The following is a 16,170-nucleotide window of genomic DNA, read 5'->3' as shown; positions in this document are numbered from 1 at the left end:
CAAACACAGGCGCGCAGCAGATCGCACGCGCGCTCCGACACAAAAACACGCACCCACTCTCTCATTTACCTTCCCTTTCATGAACTTTGTTTGTTATTTAGCTCCTTCCTTTTCATTTCTCTTCTCTTGCTACTCCACGGGCACAGCTCGAAAAGAAAAGAAAGAGCCAACTTTGTTTGAGAAACGACACTGTGGCTAAGGAGAAGGCTGCTTTTTGTCCTTAGTCTCATTGAGAGTCTTTTGCTATTCATCGGGGCAAGGCAGCCAGGCCAGCAAGGGAGGCAATCTTATGCAGATCACATTGAAGGGCTTCATTACCTAGAAGCCAGCTACTTTTTGTTCTCCCTCAAGGGAAGAGTGAGAGAGAGCATTAGCTTAGCAAAGGAGAGCGATGGCGAGCAAAAGCGAGGGAGAGGAGGAGGGGGGGGAAAGTACAGGGAGGAGGAAAAAAAGTGTCTGCATGAGAGAAAGGGGGAGTGAGTTACAAAGAGAGTGCGTCTCTGTGGGCTACACAGGGGAGCGGGGACAAATTACACCTGAACAGCATCTTTACGACTGCACGGTGGCTTTATGCTAACACAGGGAAGGTATGTGTTTTAGTGCATATGTGCACTTATATGCACTTGTGTGTGCATTTGATACTCATGCATTTACGTGCACGGTGTGTGTGCATGCGTGCTCCAGAAAAAAATAATGCCCCAGGAGGCTCTAAAGGGCTTATATTACTGTATCTGTACCAATGACTGATGATGTTACATACATAATTCAGAGGTACATTGGATAATAAATAACATTTGATGAATTAGTAATACACATTTGTGCGTGATATTGAGCAGCTGTGACGGTGCGTGTGTGTATTTTTTGATGTGTTGCTGTGTTCTGGTTTTGTTTAACTCACGAACAACATACGTGTTAGCAAGGGAATATCTGACTTGCTCTTTTTTTTTCTTATATAGGGTGTGTAATGGCTAAGTGTGAAATGAAGAGATGTTGAATTAACAATGACTATCAGCTGCTGGGTGCAGCGAAAGGCAAGAGCTGGATACACACCCAGAAATGGGAGTTATTAGACAGGTGAATAAAAACAAGACTACAAATAAACAGGCTTGGGGAGTAACAGATTACATGTAACATGATTACATAATGAGGATACAAAAAGGTAACTATGCCATTACAGTTATTAAAACAAAAGACATAATCAGATTACAGATAAATACAGTAAAAAAAATAGGAATTATTAGCAGGAATTCAAATTTATAATACGTTTTAAAAGAAAGAACAATATACTACCATGTGCAGTGCTATAGCCTTACAACATTTTACAAGTCTAACAGCACCACTCTGGTCTCAGTGAAAACAGCTAATCTTAGTTAATTCATTATCATGACCTCTACAGATAAAAATGCTTCAGTGGGTGGTTATTTGGGAGGTGAAGAAAAGTGGAGCAACATCACAGTATAATGCAAGTTCTGCCTACCCGCTGTGAAAATACTGTCATATTAAGGACTCAACATATAATTGAAATAAACATTTACATGTAAGAACAACTGCTAACTTTGGCCACACAGACTAACTGCTAACATTAACTACAAAGAACAACCGCTAACATTGGCTACACAAAACAACCAGCCAACTGCTAATCTAACCTAATGTTTACTGCACAGAACAATTGTTAAAATTGGCGACGCAAAACAATGCTAAAGTGAGCTACAAAGACCAACCATTAATATTAAATAAACAGAACAACCACTGATTTTAGCTACACAGAACAAAGTTGCTGACATTAGCTACACAGAAGAACTGCTAACATTAGCTAGTTAACCTTTCAATTCTATTACTATTACTTGAAGTTTGAATAACATTTAAATGTGTATTTTTACTCCTATTATCTAAAGGTGCACTTACACAAAACAAGGAATATCTGGATAAATAATTAATAAACCTACAACAAGCTAAACAATTTTACCATATTTGGTATTGAGGTAACCCAAAACTAATGGAAAGTAATCAAGTTACATTACTTTAATATTGTGATACTTGGATTAAGTTACTGACTACATTTTTAAGAGATAATTAGTAATTGTAGCGGACTACAATGCTATAAGATAAGAGTTGGATATAAACAAACAAATGGTGGTCACTGGTTTATAGACAGGTGACAAATATCACCTGTCAGTAAAAACAAGCCTGTAAATAAAGCCACTGACACAGGAACATGCACGCACACACAGATGCACAAGTGTAGATGCTGTTGCCAAATGAGGTGAGATAGATAGGAGTAGCAGGTTATTTACAGAGAAACTCCAGCATGTCAGTTAAATCCTTTCTGCCTCGGAGGCCTGTCCTATCCCCATTTAGCACGGCCACAGAAAAGGGCAGGCTGGCATTGCGCGCTGCCTGGCAGTTAGACAGGCCTGAGAGAGTCGGAGCCTTGGCCAGGTTCACTGCTCTGACCCCCTCTCACCCTAGCACAGCCTGTGAGCCGCCCACCATCATCACCGCATCCCCGGTCTGCCGCGTCCCTGCCCAGCCCAGGAGCGTGCTCGTCAGATGTGCCCCGGCCCAGCACTGGCCCAGCTCTGGCCCAGCTGCCCACTATGTTAAAGGGCCAGGGGCCCCCTGCCACTCAGTCCATCTGCCAAGCTGCAGACCAGAGTCTAGGATCAGAGAAGAGAGAGACACAAACACCAGACACCCTCGCTTTTAGCTCTGTGCTCAAAGCTCAGCAGAGAAATGCCAGATAAAAGATGCACTATAAATGTGCTTCTTTTACTTATGTGGGTTGCTGTGACCCTGAAATACTGCTAGGGTTTATTCAAGTTAAACTGCATTTAATGCATTCAGACTCTGACTTTCTGGGACCGAGATGTGTTCAAGATTTACTGTAAGATCAGCATAATACAATCATATTTTTAGGTATATCAAGGAAGGGGATTTTTATAGAACATCTGGCCCAAATGGAGCATGAAATGCTCTCAAAATAGCTCAGCTTTCTCAGTATTTATCTGAAAGATGCCAATGTGTAGCAAAATAAGAAGAATTTGAAGATAGATAGATAGATAGATAGATAGATAGATAGATAGATAGATAGATAGATAGATAGATAGATGGATAGATAGATAGATAGAAACTGTAAATGAGTGAAAAAAAGAAAACCTACATTTACAACTAGCCTTTTTCCTCTACAGTTAAAATCCTTGACTGCTGTGGTTAATGTCTCCAGTGGCTACATTTCTTTCTTGTTAGAGAGCAATATCTGCATAGCTACATCTGTAATACAACTGAAGAACATTCCAGGATGCATGTGAATGTATTTCAGAGCTGCAACGATTAGTTGATGTATCGATCAACATAAAAGGAATCTGCAACTACTTCAATAATGAATTAATTATTTTAATCACTTCATTAAGAAAAAAAACATCTCTGGTTGATGCCTCTTAAATGTGATGTTTTGCTGCTTTTTTCTGGTTTAAATCGTCTGAAACTGCAAGACAATGGTTTTAAGACCATTGGTGGACAAAATAAGACAACAAGGACTGTGAAAATGTGATGTCTGCAGATTAGGCAATAATGACAATTATCGATAACAACTAATTTTGCTATTCATTATCAGTATTACCTATTAGCAATGCTAATTTCATGTCACCCCTGCTTTAGCCACCCCAGTCAAAAAAGTCTAGAAATGCCCTTGCAAATATGTAGATAGATAGATAGATAGATAGATAGATAGATAGATAGATAGATAGATAGATAGATAGATGCAGACACATACTTTGATGAAACATACAGAATTATTTAACAATGTTCTCCTTCATGCAGGATTATGTATCAGTGTGTCGCTTATAAAAGTGTGTGCGTATTAAATCATCTGTGATCACAGTGAGCTTTCTGCGGTATGCTGGGAGTGTGAGACGATCAGCTCTGATAAAGGTCTGCATCGTGCTCATTTCCATACGTCTCCCCTTGATCAAGTCTGCTCATTTATCGTCCAAATCTGTGATGACAAGCCTTTACTTATTTTCCCAGCTGCCGGTGGTGATGAGAGCGTAATCAGAAACATCATTAAGGCCCCACATAGACGGCTGTGCCTGTTAGTCCTGTTACCCACACCCATAATAACTCTGAAAATGCAAATCAACTCCAGGTAATCTATTAATGTCACTTCAATTTTATGTCTGCGCTCCAATTTAGCAGATCTTGACACATTTGGCGAGGATCTGTGCTTCCATACAGGTATTCATTTTGCCGGGGTTTCAGAGAGCACGGCCCGTGCGAAGAGGAGACGAGCCATCTGTCTACACGCCCGTTTATTAATCGCCCTGATAATGAAGCACACTCGCAGACCAACACTCCTGGGGCATCTCTCGCATGAGTTTCATCCGGCAAAACAACTTTCAGCAAGTTTGTTTCGCAGCGTAGCAATTATTGTCATTCGCACCCCCCTCAGTGCAGGGAGGACGGTCTAGCGACCTCCTTCTAATTACCTGAAGTGTTACTTCAAGCAGACTTTGTAATTTCCAACTACATCACAACCCCCTTGTTAGCTGCAGAAGGGTAGCAGAGCCTCATAATTCCAGCATATGGTCGACAGACATACGGGGGAATTTGTCAGCTTGTACTGGCCTTAAAGTCGAAGACCCCATTAACAGGAAAACAGGATCTACTAATCCTGTGAGATCTGTGCAATCCGTGCAAATGAATTATCATTCTCATCATGGCCAGGCTGCCACAAATACGCAACAAACTCACTCTTAATTGAGGTGACAGTGAAACATAATTATTATTTAATGAATACGTATGAAACTATGAATATAGGAGAGATATGCAGAGGTATCAAATACTAATATGATTAAGTGAATTGATAATGATTATAATTTATATCCGTCAATTAAAAGAAAGGATCACATGGTGCTTTACTTGCCTGAAGATTAGAAGCTTAGGAAATTACACAACGCATAGGTTTCTAAAACACATTAAACAAAATCAATTAGATAATCTCAAAGAATACCATATGTGGATAAAGCTACACTAATTAATATTTATTAGCACTGGATCAAATGAGTGTGTGTAATGGGAAAAACAGAGATCCTCCACAACACACAACCCTGTCTCGATGGAGTTGCATTTATATACTACCCTGTTCACTGCAGCCATTGATATGAAATAGCAGGGTAAACACAGGTGTTACCAATGATACTAATTAAGGTCCAGTTCCATTTACTGTAGCAGAACCTTTTCAGTGAGCCAACCTGCACAGTAGCAGGGAACCTTAATTACTATCATTGATAACACCTGTGTTTACCCTACTACTGAATGTCAAAATGGCTGCAGTGAAAAAGGTCTACAGCAACATTAAATGTGTTTTGGAAAGGCTCTCTCTATATAAGGCTGTATTTCTATATAATTACAATTACAACAATATTACAACTAAAAGTGTAACATGGCTTAACTTATCTATCTTATTGAAAATTCATCCCTACTCAGTGTACCCCCTCAGTGTGTATTTCCATTTTGTTGTGTTCAACTTGAAGCCGTTCTGTTAGCTTCTGTGTTCTGTATTTGCAGCACTTTCCTTTTTGCCATGGCTGTTCAACAGGAGGTCCAGGACCCCTAGGGGGTCTTAAGAGTTACAGCAGGGGGTCCTACATATTATTGTTTGAAAAAAAATAGTTAACAGCAAAGTTGGTGAAATATTACTGAAACATACTAGCTAGTTAGCTGTATTATTATTATCCTAAGTGTACAGACACTGCTGTGAGCCACAGTGGAGCATTTTGTAACTTGATGAGCAGGAGACTCTGACATACCAGCAACAGTGCAGAGGGTGAGGCTGCTGCATTAAACATTAGCCATGCTACTGGCTCAGTAACTACAGGTAAGTGTAAACAAGGGAAGACTGTGCATACAGTCCAACTTTTCCATGAAGGTGATATGTCCATCATACCCTGGTTTGGGTTAAAATAAGTAGTTACATTACATTATGTTGTGTCACGACGCATCATGTGTGCCATATTACATGGAGTCTAAATCACAAGTTTCATGACAATGGAATATTGTATTGATTCTCTGGACAGTGATGCAATATTTGTCATGTAGTTTGTCACCTTACAATTTTGATTCGATTCAGTTCATTGGTTTGTGATCAATTTCAGAAGATTCACTTTTCATTGATAATATTGGATTGTTGATCATTGAATCAATACATTGATTCAGATCAATGTATTCTTACACTCCTATGTTACATCACATTGCATTATATTACATTATGCAAGTCATGTGACATAAGTGAAGTAAGTCATATGACACAAGTCAAGTGACAAATAAGATTAATATTACAATGTTAGGTAACGTTGACTTGTGGTTTCACAAAGGATACAAACTTCAGTTTCCTGTATAAAAGTCCTGTATTTGTTTGATCCATCAAACCACACTACTTCCTCCACTCATGGACTTTCTCAATCGATATATTACGTCACCTGACTTTTTAAATGGGAATGATTGGCGAATCACCTGCATGGCAAAACTGGACTGGCACAAGCAATTTCAAAGTCCTGTTATTTCTACACAGATTGAAAAGAATGGAATGAGTAATTCAAGCACAACAGCCACACAATCTCTATTGTTAACAGTCTAAGCTCCTCACACTATAGAGATCAAACTCTGGTCTGACTGGCCGTCTCTCCTGCAGCTCAGCCAGCACCTTTGCTCTCCACTTCCTCTCATTGTTGCACTGTACTTTGAGAGATGATCCACTAAACAATTAAATCGGTAGTCCACCTCCATTCTCAGCCATTCAGGAAAATGAAAGTCAGAGAAAAGTCACCGAAAGCCACACATCTTATCCGACTGGCCCTTTTAAAGGAAGAACAAAAGGTCTTCCTCCTTCATTTCCCATTAACCTCTATGCTCCTCCGCACACAGGAAACATGGCGACCTCACTGGCCCATGTCACATATCTCATCCGGCTGTGGGGACTGCTACGTACGGGGGGGATGGTGACATTCAATGAGGGGGTTTTTCTATCTCGCCATAGTCCTTGACAGATAAAAGGTGGGTGTTGATATTTGTCCCTGGTCTCGCTGATACAGCGTGGATACACTCTTGATAAGCAGAGGAGCCAGTAAGACGTTGATGAAGTCTGGAGTGGAACTGACAACCTGTGTAAGAGGATAACATCGTCAGGACAACCAACCCGGTACGGTCCGGATTAGATTTTTGATTATTCGACGCAGGCGGCTTCTCGCTAAGCAGAAACACATCAACACACTCAGCATTGTCTGAGCTCAATACCAGATAATGCGACATCTCTTAGCATGTGCCATAATTACATTTTAATGCTTCCCAGTTTCGTGTCGCGGTGGAGATTTGCTCATGTGCAGCGGGCTCCACCAACATCCGTTTATTTTCTGTTCCCTTTCCTGTGGACTTTATTAGTTATCCACTGCTCAGCACACTTCCAGTAATCCACTGAGTCCTGCACAAATTCTCATTTCAGCACGATAAAGATGAAACACCACTGTAAAGAAACCGGTGATTTATGAATATGAGGCGTGAGAGATGAATGACTTATTGTTTGTTTGTCCGGAGCATCCCAATTCTTCCCATAATGCCGCAGCACATGAAAACTTAACAAGAGGAAAAACTAGTCGCTGAAAAGAAAAAGCCTTTCAAGCAAACAACTGAGCATTCTTGAATGTTTAATTAATCAGTAGTGACAAAAGGGAACAACAATCAACAAAGAGACGCCGATTTCCATTTCTTATGCATTATTCCCACTGGCAAATCACAGAGTGCTGTCAACTACCACTTTGCTCTCTACCCCGTCACTATGGCTGTCCCCGCACTGCACCGACAAAACCCTCAGAGAGCTACAGTACATTTCAGCTGAGATCCAAAACAGCGAGCAGCAGGGATCAAGTAACAGAGTTCAAACAACAAGAGTTCACTGTTATTCTGTGTTTACATGGATTCTTTTGCATCGTGTTTTGTTCCTTTTTGCTTCTGATGCTGCCACAGCGGTAAATAATGATCAGCAGCGACAGGGGCGTCACGCAAGCCCAAAATTCTGGGGGGTGGGGGGGCACAATCAGAGCAAGGGGCATGGGGGTCCTTTTCCAGACAAAAATAAATTACATTTTCTGAAATTTGACATATATGTTAAAATATTTTGGGGGGGATTTATGTCCCACTTTGTATTAGGGTAAATAGTGTATTTATTTTGAGATTTACATGTCATGTGTTATTGTTATTTGTGCTGTCAAGGTTGTTGAAAATGACTCACTCTCTTACTTACTTATTCACTCACTTCTACATTAGCATCTACCCTACAGCAACTTTTCTTGAAAAAAATCATTGTCTGCTACATCCAAACATTCTAAGAGACATAAAAAACACTAATTGACTGCCTCTTACCAGATGTGAGGTACTCAAGTCACATAAAATGACTGAAGTTAGACTTTTGAGGACTCGAGACTTGCTTTACTAAAAATGATGAAGGACTTGACGTTGAGACAGATGATGTAAAAAGACTTTTTTAAAATTAAATGTTTTTATTTTTCGAGGCAGACCAGCAGAGGCCAGTGCATGAAGCATCTATCGATCTTGAGTCCAAAAATAATAACATTTGGATTCAAGGATTATACTGTTGACGGTGGTAAGAGGAGAAGAGCAGTAGGCAGTGTTACATAAGAAGCACCTTAGACAGATGCATTATTTGGCCGAGGAGAAATGGTGTGATCCTGCTTAACTTTGTGAAGTAAATTTTTTGTGTTGTCCTTCTGTCTTCACTTTAGAGCCGTTCAGTGCAAAAGAGGCTAGAGCTGTTTTATAATTTCAGATGGGAACATTTAGGAAGCTTGCTGCTGACTGCAACAGACTGTCAAATATCAGTTTTATAAGATATAAACAGGCTGCAAAAGTTTTCATCCATTTTAAAGCTGAAACTCAACGTCTGATAACTGACTTTTTTAATGTGGAAACTGACGGAAATCATCAGACTTGACTTGATTTGTGAGTATCTTGATTGAGTTGTAGCAGGGACTCTGACTCACTATAATAACGTGTGACTTGCTTGAGACTTAAAGCTTAAGACTTTAGACTTGCTTGTAAAGGGCACATATAACTGCCTCTGCCTCTTACACAGAGCACTGAAAACATTATTATTACTATTAGCTATTATCATCATCATGTTGTTGTTATGAGAATCATCATTAGGCTATTATCTTTACCTGCTTCACACTGATCAGCAACTTTAACTGCCTTAATTGGTCTGAAATGGTCATATGAAACAGACAATCAGTGTAAGTCTCACCCCCTAAGATAACCTACTTTTCACACTATCAAGGCCCTGAGATTTTTCTGTTTTGTTTGTTTGTTTGTTTTTGTTTTGAAAGTTTTTTTCCCTGCATCTTGACCTGGCGATATTCACGTTTGAAAAGAGGATTGATGTTTTTTTTACGAACCACTTCGGGGTGGGCGTGTCATGTCAGAGGGAAAAAATATAAAATAAAATAATTTAAAGTAACATCATTAGGTATTGATATTATAAAGATCTGATGCAAATTCTGAGGATGATATAAAGCACACTGTCCTGGCGCAGGTGCCAGGTGTGTTATAGTCATTTTAAACGCCTTTTCAGCATATAAGATTGTCATTAACCTGTACAAGCTTGACACATTATTTATAGATATATTCTATCACAAATTCCCCCTGCAGTGGTGGCTGCACTTTTGTCATCTGGTTTAAACTAGTCAAATGGCATCAACATACCCTTATTTATGAAAAACCACATCAGTAATAATCTTTAATATTTTTTTCAGGGCATTTTTAATAACTAAAGGCAGGAATTACAGCCTTCATAACTGATATGATCAGAATATTTTCATGAATTTATGTTCATTATCTGTTACTAACTATTAATAACAGTTAAGTTTCAGGACACAAAGTATAGGATTCGTGACTGTCCTGAATTTGTTCTACGTCTGGTCCATTAACAACCTGCCTACATCTCCTCTCACATGCAACAGCGTGCTGTGTGCAGGACGGTGCATAGTACAGCCTGCAACTTTTGGAACATACCAGTACTGTAGGAGGGGGGTGTTTGTAACTTTTTAACTATGATATAATTTCAAGTCCCACCAGCTTGAATGTGCATGACGCCTCTGAGCTGCCATGATCACGAGAAGCCGAAGCCAAATCACCGTTACCTCTAAGAATCAACGCAGAGGCTGCAACCTACAGATGGGATTCACCAAACAGATTCCATTACATACCTTACACCATCTGCCCTAGCATGTTATGTCAGCTTCGTGACAGGTAACAAGAGGAAGCTCGATGAGGAAACACAATAACAAGCGCATACCGCCCAACAACAGACCTCAGCACCCTCAGTGAACTCCTCCAATGTCAAAACGACATAAAGACACCCTCTGATCTCCTTCCTGCTACTGATGGAGACATTTTTCTACAAGACCCCCACTGCTCTGTAGGTCAGTGGCGTGTCTCCCCTGAAGAAAAAAAAAAAAAAAAAAAAAAACAGCGTTAAAGTCCTCATGCAGGCTTCTGCCAGTCTTACATGAGCAACACATTTGAATTATGTGATCATCACGCAGTGGTCATTTAAATGCATGGATGGAATAAGAATGTGAATATATGAATATATTAGCATGCAGCGGATTGGAAAGTGTTTGCAGTGGTTTGTGTACCAGTTTGTGGGGGACTGAAGAACGATAGCCTGTGGCAATTAGCATCACTCAGTGTTGTCAAGCTAAGTGACAGTGTGGTGCTAACAGTTTGTGAGTGCAAATGCAAAGCCTTTATGCTTTTATTCGGCCTCCTCTGCTTCCTCTATAATTACCCCAAAATGCTTGAAACCCAGATGTAAAAATTGTCTTTGTACAAAGTTTTCTGCAATGAAGTTTGTTAAGCCTTACTGCTGTGTTAAGAAGAAAAAAAGGTCAAATGAGCAAATACTAAAGCCCTAACAATAGCTTTCAAACTATCTAATTTACATTCTTATGTACATAATAGAAGCATCTAACTACCACCACAGCTGATGAAAATCTGTATGACCTGATTCAGGCAGAAACCATGTTCATGTATGAAATAATACTAATAAAACATTCATTCTTGTTATGTTTAATCATGTGCACAAACTTCAGTCCTGTGTTTTCTCATTAGTTATTAGTGGAAGATAATTTGTAGCACAGTTCAAAATAAATAAAATAAATAATTTGTCTCTCACCATAGACTTTCATTTTTTGTTTTTTTCAAATGTAGGTCCCATGTGCCACAGTGGCTAGCAGAAACATACAGTTACCCTGAATAAATGTCTCTGCATTTGAACATTGTTCGTAACATTTGGGATAATAAGTACACGGCTCAACAAAATATAACATATTTCTAGCATTTTTAGACATATAGCTTTAAAGGACCAGTGAATAGGATTTATTGGCATCTGACGGTGAGCTTGTAGATTGCAAAACACTTGGTCTCACCCTCCCCTTCCAAACATGTAGGAGAAACTATGTCATCAAACGTAACATCCCTAGCAATATGAAATTCCATTTTTTCCATATTTTGCCCAATTAACTCTCATAAATCTGTGTACACTTTACTGGTACTGGGTTTGAACTGGGTGTGATTATGCCAGGACTTTTATCATGAAAATTACATAATTACTTCTATAAAGCATTCGTTAAAAAACTGACGTCAGGTGTTCCACCATGGGTGCAACAAAGCATCTCTGCTTCCACTTCATCTGCCTCTCTGAATCTGAGCCAACTCAACAACGGGGAACTAAAAACATTAGATTGCTCCCGATTCCTTTGACAAAATCAAAAAAACAATATTACCTCACAGAAGATGGGACTTGCTGATGGTTTGCTGCCTTGATCCGCAGAATGTAACGTTATTTTGGATCCAAACTATCATGGTAAAACTCATAATTCACACAATAACACAAACAAACTGATCGAGGGAGCGGCAGACCAGCAACTCCTGTGTTCTGGTAAAATGTAGAATCATTGTTCTGACGAAGGAGTCTTGTGGCTTTGAAGATGGAATAGATGGAGGTTTTCCTTTCCCTGTCGCAAAAGGGCTGTCTGACAAATTGCAAATTCAAGCTGTAAAAATATTCTTAATATAATGTTCACTTAAACTGATATTGATTTTTGTAGGTGGCAAAAATACATCTTATTACAGCCCCCATTCCCAACAGTACAGTGTGGGTACTCCTGAGGGAGATGTCAATCAACATGTGATCTGCCACGCCTACACAGTCTTGAGAAATTATCTGAACAGCGAAGTGAGCTGTCTTTTTTAATGGTTCCTAATAGTTATAACTGTTTATTTTCACTCAGTTTTTATGGATAACTGTGATATAATGCAAGGCTGCACCATTTGGGAAATACATTTGAATTTTAATTTTCACTGAAAAAGACTATTAAAGTCATGATGATGTGACATTTGTTGGGTTTTTTACCAAACAAACATGTTTTCTTACATCTGGGGAACAAGACTTTTAGACCAGGGCGTCTCTGCAGCACTACACTACTTCATTATAATGCTGTTTTGTAACATGTTTATCAAAAAATTGCAGCTGCTGCAATTCTGACGTTGAATTTGTCCATGTTGTGATTTCAATAATAAATTGATAAACTGTGCAGCCTCAATATCATATATGCATTTTTACTTTTTCAAGCTAAATTTCAAGTTTTAATGCTTCTGATACATAGTCCATAATGCTTTCTGTTCCTCGTCCCTTTCCCACAGTTCCTGTCCTCCATAAAATAATACCTTGTGAGATATCTAATGTTTCCATTAATATTTGATTGTAGTGATCACCATATCACATAACTGACTGCACACATGAAAATGTTAAAGAACGCAATAAAAATTCCACATACTCCCAAAGGCTCTTCATCATAAGAGAGTGTGGCCCTTGACCTATACAAAGCGGAGAATAGCATTTTCTTTCTACTTGCAAGAAGGCCGAGTGCTGTATCTACATATGCTGATGTTGCTGTAGCATGTCTGAAATGTGCCAATGCTGCTTTTTCAGCTCCTGTAGAATTCTAGCTGTGTGTGAATGAGTTTCATTGTGGCATTTTCCTGCTTTGCACGTGTGGCGACTTGTTTCATCTTACAAATACAAGATTGTTTGGCTCATGTTTTGGATTTTGTTAGTTGGACTCCTTTTGTGAGTGGGCTGTTTTGTTAGAGGATGTAACATTAGCATTACACAGCCTCCTTAAGAGAGTGTTGACACTGACGCCAGTTGTTCAGTCGCAGCACTGAGCTATGGGTGAAGTTCTGGTGATTTGATTTGATTTATCATTCTTGTATTTTCATTTGCCAAGATACTCATAGCAAGCAAGCATGTAAATAGGCGTACTCATTTCCTCTTGTTCTTATTCACTCATTATTTTTATGCAATAGCCCATTAGAGATCAGCCGTCTCTGAAATCTCACACACTGATTAGGCTGCTGTGTGCGGCGGAGAGCAGAAATGAAGTCTGTCTGTTGTGACTCACCAACAGCAGACATCTCAGGAACAGAGGCGCGGTACGGGCCCTCAATGAACTGCGGCGGATTGTCGTTAATGTCCTGGACTTTGATGATGAACTCAGACGGCGGCTCCAAGGGCTCGTCCGTGTCGGCATTAACGACCTGGGCTGTTAGCGTGTACTCGGCCTTCTCCTCGCGGTCCAGCCTCTTCATGGCGTGGATGTCGCCTGTTAACTCATTGATGGCGAAGATGGTGCCTGCACCCTCACCTGCTAAGACGTACTTGATGTTCTTGCCACCCACATCCAAGTCTGTGTGTAGCTGCAATCAAAAGAAGAAGAAAAATAATAGAGAAAGTTAAAAGGTGCAGCAAAGTGGAAACTGTGGGAACAGATCAGAGGCAGGAAAGTGCAAATAATTTGTTGCTGTCCTTTGTATGTTTTTCAGGTATCTGTGCTGAACTTGAGTATTTATTTTTCTTTCTTGCTTCAAACTTTTATTCACTACATTTGAACACAAGTGCCTGTACTTTCAACTCATTACATTTTCAAAACAAGCTTATCAATTTAGTTTTAATGCATTTAATTAGAACTATTGATTATTTTTAATTTGCATCATTGCACAATACCTTCCCAACATAAAGACTGATTTCAAACCGAAGTCGATGAGACAATAACACAAAGACAAAATATTTCTTTTATCTATCAATGCATATCAAGCACAACAGAAGATGAAAATGACGTAAAAAATTTAACAAAACAAAAACGCGGCAAGACAAAAACGACATAACAAGACAAAAACAATGTTAAAAATGTAATAAAAACAGAACAAAAACAACATAAAAGACATAACAAGACAAAACCCATGTAACGAGACATCCAAGTTGAAAACCAGGTAACAAGACATATCAAGATAAAAACAATGCAACAGATGGAATAAAACAAAAATAACGTAACAAGACGTAACAATCCCAAAATGATGTAAAAGACATAACAAGACAAAAATGATGTAACAATATAAAAACAACTTAAAAGGATCACAATTATGGAACAAGATGAAAACTATGTCACTTAATGAAAATTATGGAAAAGATGTAACAGGATAAAACAGACATAAGAGACTCGACTGTACAGAAAAGGTCAAGTTCAGGTTCAGCCGGTTGAAATGTCCTAGTCAAATGTCAAAGGACTACGTTTTACTTTATACTTTGGTTACGTTTGGGTTCATTTCATTTTGAATCACTACTTTTACCAAAGTCTTGTTTTTACACAAGTATCTGTATTTCTGCTTAAGTGAAGAATGTGTGTTCTTGTGCCACCTCTTGAACAGAAACAAGGGGCTTTAATGAACGCAAGTTGATATGCTCAGCAGATTCTCAAAGTTTCACCATGTAAATGCAGATAAGAGTACAGTATGACCGTAATGTGTTGTTTTTGTTGCAGTGCTTTGCGGCAACTGGTGCAGCAGGGATACTAAACGTGGCCCAACATAGCCTACACTTTGCTAAATGAGACCCACTGGGGACAATAACTTTATAAGTAGCACAGGAAATGGACCTTAGCCTACATTGTTCCTCGTTATACATTGCAAATACATCACGCAAACACACGTTGTGGGGGGATATTGCTCCCTACAGTCTGAAGCTCACACAACGAAGAAGTGCTTTGAATGTGCATCCCATAACACAGCGAGAACAGAAATGTATCAGAACCCATAAAAAATTAAAGAGGGAACTCTGCACATGATGATTCATGCTTGCAAATAACTAGCCCCAAAGTTACTGGACGATGCTGCATGTTCCTCATTATTTTTGTAATTACACTTTCATTAGTTCACTAAAGCTGCATTACGTGCAAGGCTGAGTGGTCGGCCCCCACTCGCCGCATGGGCTGAGTATAACTAATGAGTCTGACAATGCTACATAAGGCTCTTGAAACATCTGTGGACATAAGAGCAGGCAAAGCTTTTCGCTATTTCAAGTTAAAAAAAAAGGTAAATTGGAAGGGCAGGAGATATGGCAGCACAGAAAGAAACAGGTCAGGCTTTGACAAGGAGGCAAAGAACTTTAGCCTTTATTAACATAAACAGAGAAAGCACTTCTTTTACTGTAAAGTCAACTTTCATATAAGCCTCTTGATCCCCGAGGTGAGTGACTTTCAGAAGGGAGAAGAGAGCCACTGAGTAGAACATTTACAAATCCAACAATGCTCAGTCTTGCTGTGACATGGCTGGCAGCCCCTCTTCTTCTCGCTTTGTGTTTTTGTTAATATACATGCCTCTCATAAACACACAGCCAAACACGTGCGCGAGTACACAACCAAGCGCATGGGCATGCATAAAAACATCTGTATTCAGCAGCTTTAATTTCATTTCCTGCCACAGTGTTTCAGCAGAGATTCCTGTGGGAGCGTGGTTGGGGTGCAGAATAGCAAGGTAAAAATCTGTCGGTGAAAATCCCGACCTCTAAACCCCCCGCAATGTTTTTATAAGCCGGCTTTTATGCATATACTGTCTCGGAGGTGTTGTTTGCAGACACTGACAAAGCACATTCGCTTAAATTGTCACACCTTGCACTTTTGTTTTCCTAATTGTGCCATCATTTCACATGAATGATGTAGCTCATTAACACAAATGCCTCGCAACATCCTGCACACTGAGAAACTC

The 16,170-nt window shown here is 39.5% G+C and overlaps 1 protein-coding gene across 1 annotated transcript in view; it reads right to left on the bottom strand.

Moving 5' to 3' along the window:
* The window catches only part of cdh8 (cadherin 8), a 149,208-nt gene that overhangs the window by 79,949 nt on the left and 53,089 nt on the right, over positions 1–16,170 (bottom strand). Inside the window, exon 3 of the mRNA XM_084721261.1 lies at positions 13,533–13,827. Coding sequence (XP_084577387.1) covers positions 13,533–13,827 — 295 coding nt within the window. The remainder of the gene's footprint in view (positions 1–13,532; positions 13,828–16,170) is intronic.

Source organism: Lutjanus erythropterus, chromosome 1, assembly GCF_056507025.1.
Source record: "Lutjanus erythropterus isolate fLutEry1 chromosome 1, fLutEry1.hap2, whole genome shotgun sequence".
Lineage (NCBI taxonomy): Eukaryota > Metazoa > Chordata > Actinopteri > Lutjaniformes > Lutjanidae > Lutjanus > Lutjanus erythropterus.
Note: the sequence above shows the minus strand (reverse complement) of the source record. Positions and strands in the feature narration are given on the sequence as shown.